The following is a 10000-nucleotide window of genomic DNA, read 5'->3' as shown; positions in this document are numbered from 1 at the left end:
GCAACGGAATTTACTCATGAACTTCTCTGGAATAGATGGAACAAATAAAATGTCTTCTCAAGGGGTGTTCTTTTATCCTACAGACTCCTTACTTATTTTATGTCCTTTCTACGTTTTTATTTAATATTCGGTCCATAGATTAATTTAGGATAGCTACAAAGACAGAGCACACTTGTCGGAAGTTCTACATTCACAGCCAACGAGTCGCTTTCTTGCACACATGTTGACAAAGTATGAAAAAGCCAGACCTTGAATGAGTCATATTTCTATTTAAGCCTTGCATTTACTTTATCTTTCACTATGTGCACCGGTTATTTGTTTGCTGCCTTAATAAATACAAGTAATTACTTTCATGCTGTAACTTGTCAGTGAGTATATTTAGGTTTAGTGACTTAGGTGCCAAGGATACATTTTACACACACACAAACACACGCATATATATGTATATATATATATATATATATATATATATATATATATATATATATATATATATATATATATGAATATGCTTGTAAATGAATATACAAATCTATCTTAGGAAATTAAGGTGCATGTACCTGTACACTTTTAAAACTATCAAAGTTTCTCCATTAAAGCTAACTAACAATTGCATTTTGTATTCTACAGGTAAGCACATGAAGAAGAAAAAAGATTACTGCTAGGAGAAGTCTCATCCTTCAGGAAGTTACAGAAGACACACCCGGTTATTATATTACAAGTTTTACCCTTGAATGAACATCTGCCAACTCTTCTTTCTTAATGAGGATGGAAGTAAACAAACTGAAATTTTGGCAGACGGAGATCTTCGTCGTTCTATGGCTGTCGTACGGTGCAACGTACTTTCTTCGGAAACCTCTAGCGCTCATTAAGGATGACCTTCAGTCCAGTTTGAATTTGACCTCGGCTGACCTTGGATGGGTGGATACTTCCTTTTTGTTACCATACGCATTGGTGTCATTGACGCTCAGTCACCTTGGGGACCGCTATGGTCCCCGTCATACACTGGCTGGTGGTCTGATAATCACATCAGTTGCGTCTGCCTTTATTTCTTATTGCGATTCGTTCGTTTTGATATTGGGATTACTTCTAGTTAGTGGAGCTGGACAGTCCTTGCTGTGGCCAGCGGCTTGTTCTCTCTTGTACAAGTGGTACTCGGACGATTCGAGGAACTCGATTTTTGGGATGTTTGGTACTTGCTGTTTCGCTGGCGGCTTGGCAGGCACTGGGTTAGCCGTGTGGGTGCAGTCCGTGTATGGATGGAAGCTGATATTCATCCCTCCAGCTATTATCGTAACGCTTTTAGGAGTTCTATGTTTTCTTGTCGCCTACCCACCAGAAGCACGAGGGCTAAGTGTACCAGGGAGAGAAGTGGAAAAGACCTCTCCGGAGGCCACTAAGCCTCAATCAAGCAAAGCATCCTTTTTGTCCCTGTTTTGGATTAACCTCGTACCAGAGGTATCCTTGTCTATGTTTTGTGTCAAAGCAGTGCGCTATGCGCTCATGTTGTGGCTACCTTTGTATTTCTTAAGGTCTCTTGAATATTCAAAGGTGAATGCGGGATTAGCTGCCACGGCCTTTGAAATTGGCGGCGCTGGCGGTAGTGCTCTCGTTGGCATCGTTGTCGATAAGTGCATGAAAGGAAAAGCTCTCCTGGTGGCAGCCATTTGCATCGGCGGATCAGCAGTTACTCTAATCCTGTTCATGCTTACTTCGTCATGGGGTCCAATCTTTCACACCCTCTTTTTGGTCTTAGCAGGAGCCTTAAACTGCGGCCCTGATATCCTCTTGGCAGGGTCTGTTGCAGCTGAGATAGGGGAGAGAGAAGGGGGAGTGGGTCTAGGGGTCACGGGAGTGGTCAATGGGATGGGGTCTTTAGGGACAGTCCTCGAAGGCCCGATGGTATCGTTCGCTGCGGCTTGGTTTGGCTGGTCCTCCATGGTGCCTCTGATGATAGTGCTGTCGTGTGTCGGGGCGGCTGCAAGCTTCAAGGCAAGTGTGTTGCATGACAGGTTGTCTGCAATCACAAAGTGCCCTTTGGAAGAGACTGAAATTGTGTGATTCATCTCTCTGGTGATCATTTTAACCTGGCTGTGTATAGTATGACAATGAGGAAGTATTTATATGTATTTATATTTGAAGTAGTCTTTTAAGAAAATCTGATCATTTTTTTTTTACACGGATTTGAGGTTAAATGACTAAATGCACAAGAGATGCCAAAATTAAGTATACTGGTTCCTAAGTGCCTTATGATGATGCTAGTGTACCCGGAAGATCAAATACGCGGGAAATATGATGAACTTATACCAGTTTAACTATATATCACTATAAAGGAAATTTGCAATCATTGTACTTGATGCAAAGAATATATTTCTATACTAGTTTTCTTTTGGCTACTTGAAATTTTTGTATTTGAATCGAATGTTTATTTTGGCCGAAATGACTCCACCAGCGTCAGATTCCTCTACTCCCTGTTTCTTGCACTCTCAGGCAAATCACCCAAGCCGATCAACAGCTGAAGTGTTCTTATCCAAGTAGGCTTTAGCTCTCCCATGCTCCAGAGCACTGAGGTGCTCATCTCTGACGAACCCTTCAGGCTTAATCGAAGAACGTGTCCTATCCAACGCCACTAATCTGTCTTTAGTCTTTCATTTAAATAATGAACGTCTGTGTTCTCTCTACTAGTTCCACTGCGAATGTGGTCTCGCTATTTAACACCCAGTATTCTCCGCTAGCTTATTTCGTGTAAACTTATTTTATTATCGTATCAAGATTCCTATCCCTAGACTAAAACTGATCTCACAATAAAGCATACTTCTTAATGTGTGATGCGAATCTATATGATAACTATACTTTGCTTAGCAAATCATTAGGTTGCATTCCCTTCAGTCTAGCTGCTGGTTCGTTTTCAAGATATCTATCATCATTTCTAATAATCGTGATAAGATACCTAAATGTGACAGCATCATAGTTTTACTTTCCGTTCTCACAACCTCAGATTTCACAGCGTTGATTTTTAAGACCAACACCATTTGCAGTTTGCTTCAGTTTGTTAACCAATGCTCGCAAATGTTGTACACTTCTACACGCAGTTTTACCACTTAGGTTTTCCGGAGGCTGACTATCCCAAAATTCCTCTGAATTCAGGGCCGTCCAACCCCATGCCCGTGGGCCAAAAGTGGCCCGTTTGATTTTGAAAGTGGCCCGCTAGAGAAAAATAAGTAAGAAGCGTAGTTCTTTTTTGTATACCATAAAATTACTTATTCCTAAATTCTCTGAGTATATATATATATATAATATATATATATATATATATATATATATATATATATATATATATATATATATATATATATATATATATATATATATATACACACACACACATGCGCTACCGGGGTCTAAGTTGATGTCAGGCAGGGCAGCCGATCGAGACTACGGTCTACCCCAAAGCCAAATCAAAGTCCTTCCAAGGCATCATGCACCCCATACAAAAATGGGAGAAAGCACGTTAAAAAAGAATATATATATATATATATATATATATATATATATATATATACACACACACACACTTATACATACATACACACAGGTGGCAGGCATGACATTTTGTTTTTTTCAAGAGTGGCCCTCAGACTAAACAACTTGGACGGCTCTGCTCTAGATAAAGCTAGAGGCATGCGTCTACAGCAACTAATACAGTTTCTAGAGGCGACTAGTAATGAACAAATATCCTCAGGTCTCAGTATTTCCGGTCATGAACAATTTTCAGCTGTTTGTTTTGAAATAATCTTAGCAATTTAGGGGTTTCGTTATTCTCTCCTCTACTTTATATTTCCTGGTACCGGTTAAAGTTCGTATCTCATAAAAACAAAGCCCTAAGGATAGGACATTTCATCGACCATATCAGAATACGAATGATTGTGGTGAATAAAAAGTTGCAGCGGAAACAATACAGAATAACTTTTTTTTTATGATCATAAGAAATAGTTCAGCAGATGCTAAGATGGTTTTCATGCCGATATTAAACTAGTCAAGCTTCGTTAAAGGCTCTCTGTTTCTCTCCTTATTGTAGGAAGATATAAAAGTACAAACATTCATGCACACATGTTTATATAAGCACAGAACTGTACATGTGTGCATGAGTGTTATTAAGTGCAGTTTTGGAGACATAAATATGTATATTCAGTAAATCGTACATAACTTTAATTATAAACCAAAGACTTTATTAACTTCATATCTTAATGTTTCGCCACGTTTCGTTTTTTCAGCATTTTTATGTACTTTTCCTTATATTTAGATTAATTCTCATTAAATGAATAGCTTTGAAAACTGTTGTATTTTTACGTTTGTTTGATTTCTTTTCGCTGAGATGTAATTTTTCTGTTATATTAAGACTTTCGAGACTGACTTAATGGTTTATGATGTATATAATTTTATTAATTATTGTGATTGTTGTGCAGCTAGTGACAGTCATCCCAAGAAAAAAAAGATTTCAATATTATTGAGAAATGAAGACTTATCTTCACTGAAATCATTCTGACTGTCAATGATTTTCAATTTCATTTTGGAAAATGAAAAGTGTGATGCTGAAACAATGAACTGTGATTGACGCGCACCTCCTCTTTTGGAACGCATCTCCTTGACAGGTGTGATATTGAAGATGAACAATAAAAGTGAATAAAATAATTCTTTGTGTGTGATTTACCTCAGTTAGAACAATCAATGTTTTAGCAATGTCAGCGCTCGTATTTTCTTATTTCCTGTGTCGTTGCTGATGTAACTGTGCCGTTAAAACATTACCGATTGGTGTTGCTTCCTTTGTTCTTGTGTTAGGTACTGACCTTTTATTTTAATATCATCGTTATGAATTTGTTCAGTTGTTGTTGACTGAGGCAAATTTTCAGTGGTGACATAAAGAAAACAAAAGTCAGTACCTAATACAAGGACAAAGGAAACGACACCAATCACACTATCTCTGCAAGGAGTTACTGCTCATAGTATGTATATAGAGTATATATATATATATATATATATATATATATATATATATATATATATATATTATACATATGTATATACATGTAAATATATATATATATATATATATATATATATATATATATGTATATATATAATATATATATATATAAATATATATATATATATATATATATATATATATATATATATATATATATAATATATATATATATATATATATATATATATATATATATATATATATATATATATATATATATATACACATATATATATTATACATATGTACATACATGTAAATATGTATGTGTATATATATAATATATATGTATAGTTCTTAGTTATTTATCACACCCAGTTATTACATCATTTGCCTCGATTTTTGTATGATTCCATAATTATGAAAACAAAGTTAATAATAAGTTTTTAGGCAGTACCATTCTATGAATAGTTTATGGACAACAAACAAAAGAAAAATTCATAAACTAATAGAGGAGAAATGTTTTTGAGCAGAAGGATTTTAGGGAATAATGATGATAGAACGGAAAGCATGGTCTAATGTGCAACCCAAGATTTGCATGGAGTATAGCTTTCCCATAATGTACCATGAATCGATACAATATTTCTTTTCAATAGTTTTTTAGTTAGATGGTTAATACTTCATTGTTCTAACTCTTAATTATTTTCAGTTAATCGTTAAAGACTCCTTCCACAGTTATCAGTTAAAAATGTGTATCGATATAGTTTGATTCTACAATCATCTTAAAACACAGAGCTTCGTAGGAAAATATTTATTTGCTTAAGCTGTCGTTTACATAAAACACACAAGACTGATAAAGGATAAAAACATCAACACACACGATCCGAGAACTCCGTAGATTCGATGCTAAAAGGAGAGGAAGATCTACTGGGAACACTTTGCGAAAGCGACCACAGGCCGTCTTCGAGGAAGCCATGTCAACAATGAATCTGGCAGTACGAGGACAAAATTTTGGATATGAGTGTTGCCTCTATAATACTCCACCCGCATGCAGCGCGTCACAAACACTATTTGGCTCAAATCCTTGTAACTATTCTTGAGGAAGAAGAAGAAGAAGAAGAAAGAACTTTGGCGACAGAAATCAGACAAACTGACTACGTAAGCAATGGCCTTTGCAAAATAAAATCTTGCAGAGTTACCAACAATCGAGGAACCGTCGTATAGGAATAAAGTGAGGACACGTCGCATAAATATCTTTAAATGTAAAGCTTCTATATAAAAATAAATCCTGTTATAAAAATAAATATATTGACAACTGTGTATAAAAGCCACCATAACCTAACCTCAAGAAACAAGCTTCCTGTATTCATTGTAATATAGAGGTTTTTATTTCTAAAATGTAACTGACAACATTGTAGGAAATATGGCAATAAGATCAAAGGAGACTACTAAATCAATGTTTAGTGCTTTTGATTATCTTTAAACTCTTTGTAAAGACGATAAACCAGGGAACTTGATTCTTGTGGGGAGTACGATGGCCTTTTAGTCATCTGCTCATTTTTTCTTTTTCTGTTTTCAATTTTTAACAGACTAGGTAACGGGAATTCATACGGGGGTCGGTCAGTAGTAAGGGTCATACTCTGGTTCATATTTGTAAACCGGCTTGGGTTCGTAGACAGGTTCACTTCTGTAGATAGGTTCGCTACTATAGACGGGTTCGCTCTTGTAGACGGGTTCGCTTTTGTAGACAGGTTTGCTCTTGTAGACTGGTTCGCTTTTGTAGACGGGTTCACTTTTGTAGACGGGTTCGCTTTTGTAAACAGGCTTGCTCTTGTAGACGGGTGCACTTTTGTAGACTGGTTCACTTTTGTAGACGGGTTCGCTCTTGTAGACTGGTTCACTTTTGTAGACGGGTTCGCCCTTGTAGACGGGTTCGCTCTTGTAGTGTGGCTTGGGTGCATAAGTGGGCTTTGGTTTGTAAGCGGGCTTTGGGGGAGCATCGTAGACGGGAGTTCCCTCGTAGGTAATGGTAGGATGATATCCAGTTTCGTCGGAGTAATACCTGACGACCATTCGGCGTCCGTCAGGCAGATCTACGAAGTATTCGCCTTCTGTCCTATAACCTTCGCGCTTCTCCGAGTGGCCGAAGTTGGTCCCGTGGTAGTTGTCGACGACGCCGTAACCGAAGTCGTACTTTGTTTGCTGAAGAAGAAGAAGAAGTTATAAGGATGATTTATTTGTGATTGCCAGCAGCGTTCTTAATTACGGAAACCTCAGAGGAAAGAGGTAAGGGATAGATCTGAATATATCGGATAACTAGCAATGAATCGAATTGAATTTCTTAAATAGATAAATAAACAATATTTGTTATATGCCATCACCCTAAGCAAGCCAGCTATAATGTGACATCTGTGATGACCTAGCGGCCATAAATGCGGGGCACAATTACTCCAACCAGTTCTGCCAAAACGAAACTTAAAGGGCTGAAATTCATTCAGCCATCTTCTCGTATCTTGCCAACTTGATAGAGGCACCGAAAGGTGCTTGTGTTGACCCAACTATCAGAGCGTTTCCCAAAGGTTGCAGGCGCTTCCGTATTAAAGAAGTAGTCTCACACACACATGTATATATATATATATATATATATATATATATATATATATATATATATATATATATATATATATATATATCTATATATATATATATTCGTCCATCCTTCCAATAAGGTAAACGTTAACATTTGTCGAGAATGCACAACGCTGCATTTGCAAAGTGTCCATAGATCAGTGGCTGAAGAAGAGTAAATGAATGGCACAGTTATAAAGACTTAGGAGTCGATTGTCTTTTGTATCGTTAGCTGTTCCAGAGCACATTTTTCTTGAAAGTGTTAACTTACGCAATCTAACGTATGACCTGTCATGACACTGATTTTGCAAGGCACCGTTATTTTATTATTTTTAGACAGTCAGATACTAAGAGCAAGTATGCAATAAATGGTAATATCTGCAGTGCACGTGCGAGAGGAGAATGTCAGCGAGACAAACAATGGCGAAATGGAAGCGTAAACTGCGTGACATTCAGACGGCAACATATAAATACTTGTCCGCCGTAACAATTAGTCAGGTCAGCGACAATTCCGTCGGCAGATTTGCCGTAGCAGATCATTACAGATTCGATGGTCCAACAAATATGTTGGAACCTGAATTTGAGGATATACGTGAATATTAAATTAACTCATCCGAAAGCCCACCTGCCTTCCATAAATGCATATTCACTGCGTGGGAAATTAAAGGGAGTAAAAACTAATGAACTCCGCAAAAGGTTCATCAACTCCATTAGGCAGACCATATTCGAATGGGAAATTGAAGCTCTCGTTACCTAGGATTGACACAGATGTTCGCTTTCACCTGTCATCGTCGTTAAAACGATAATGGACAAACTCCTCATTACCATGAAGCAAGTAATTAAAAGAATTATCCGTGATTAAATAGGTAATAGGTCTTTTACCAAGATATCTTGGTTTCTTCGTCTTTATCGGAGGGAAGATAATGCATATATGCACACACATATGCAGTATGCATATATATATATATATATATATATATATATATATATATATATATATATATATTTACTGTATGTTATGCATGTTTTAAAATCTCTCTCTCTCTCTGTCTATCTATCTATCTATCTATCTATCTATCTATCTATCTATCTATATATATATATATATATATATATATATATATATATATATATATATATATATATATATATGGAGAGAGAGAGAGAGAGAGAGAGAGAGAGAGAGAGAGAGAGAGAGAGAGAGAGAGAGAGCTTTTTAAAAACAAGCATGGTGACTGAGTATTCCTAATGAGAAGTGCCAAATGTTTCCTCCCGTATTGACCTGCAAAGGTAATTAGGCTTATGCCTACTTTATGTACGTATACATTAAAAGTGCTTGTCTGTGAGTATCATGATTATTGTTTGAACTATCATGAAAACTAAACAGACAAGTAATGTAACAGTAAGTTTGTGGACAATGGAAAAAGGCAGCTTGGTTGATCTTACCATTTTTAATGAGGACCTCTGTTACTGAAGTTATCAACGATGATTTTTACTGCTAGATCCACGTTCTTTAGAGCATCGCCTAGCGACGAAACATGCAAATACGACTTACAACAATCATTGAAAACAATATCTGGCAAAAAGTAAAAGAAATTTCTAAACTGATTAAATAAATACAACCCTCATGTGAAAGGCTTTTAACCAAAATAACAGGACAGATTCTGAAATCACGGACGAATCTGTGCAATGACCTGAAATTGGATAAAAAGAAGGAAAACCGAGATGACCCTGAAAAGAATTAATTTATTATTATCTATGACGGAGATTCCTTGCACGAAAGAGATACTGACTACTTACATGGTCATAGTACTCAGGTTCAGCCTTGTAGACTTTTGCCTTTGGTTTGTAAACGGGCTTTGCTTTGTATACGGGCTTTGGCTTGTAGACTGGTTCTGGTTTGTAAGCTGGTTCGTACGTAGGCTTAGGCTTGTAAACGGGCTCGTAAGTTGGTTTCGGTGTATATAAGGGTTTATAAGGTTCTGTCGTGTAGACAGGCTCTTCATAGGAGGGCGTGGGCGTGTAAACAGGCTCTTCATAGGCGGGAGTGGGTGTGTAGACAGGCGCCGGCGTGTATACAGGTGTGTACGTGGGCTCCGGTTTGTAGGTCGGCTTTGGCTTATAAATCGGAGTTTCGTGGTCATAACTTGGCTTGGGAGTTGTGTAGTGAGGTGCGTATGTTGTTTTTGGCTTATAATAAGGGGTCGGTGTATAGGCAGGGGTATATGATGGCGTATGATGTTTGTATGTTGGTTTTTGATCAGAATATGTTGTGGAATGGTGCGGAGCATGTGTGGTGTGGTGATACGATGGTGGTGGGTAGTGGGAGCTGACTGCTTTCCCCACTGCTACACCCACCAAGCACGATGCAAGTAAGAAGAGAAT

General features: G+C 37.2%; 2 protein-coding genes across 3 annotated transcripts in view; one reads left to right on the top strand and one right to left on the bottom strand.

Annotated features, from left to right (window-relative positions):
• The window catches only part of LOC136835450 (uncharacterized), a 10677-nt gene extending 7459 nt beyond the window's left edge, over positions 1-3218 (top strand). For both annotated transcript variants that reach the window (XM_067098994.1, XM_067098993.1), the window contains exon 2: positions 631-3218. In XM_067098994.1, coding sequence (XP_066955095.1) covers positions 763-2061 — 1299 coding nt within the window. In that variant the 5' untranslated portion in view covers positions 631-762 and the 3' untranslated portion in view covers positions 2062-3218. The remainder of the gene's footprint in view (positions 1-630) is intronic.
• Positions 3219-5783: 2565 nt separating this feature from the next.
• LOC136835449 (adhesive plaque matrix protein-like) overlaps positions 5784-10000 on the bottom strand; it is a 29319-nt gene continuing 25102 nt past the window's right edge. The window contains exons 3-4 of the mRNA XM_067098992.1: positions 9416-10000; positions 5784-7189 (exon numbers count right to left, since the gene is read on the bottom strand). Coding sequence (XP_066955093.1) covers positions 6608-7189; positions 9416-10000 — 1167 coding nt within the window. The 3' untranslated portion in view covers positions 5784-6607. The remainder of the gene's footprint in view (positions 7190-9415) is intronic.

This window comes from Macrobrachium rosenbergii, chromosome 55, assembly GCF_040412425.1.
Source record: "Macrobrachium rosenbergii isolate ZJJX-2024 chromosome 55, ASM4041242v1, whole genome shotgun sequence".
NCBI classification, from domain to species: Eukaryota; Metazoa; Arthropoda; class Malacostraca; order Decapoda; family Palaemonidae; genus Macrobrachium; species Macrobrachium rosenbergii.
Note: the sequence above shows the minus strand (reverse complement) of the source record. Positions and strands in the feature narration are given on the sequence as shown.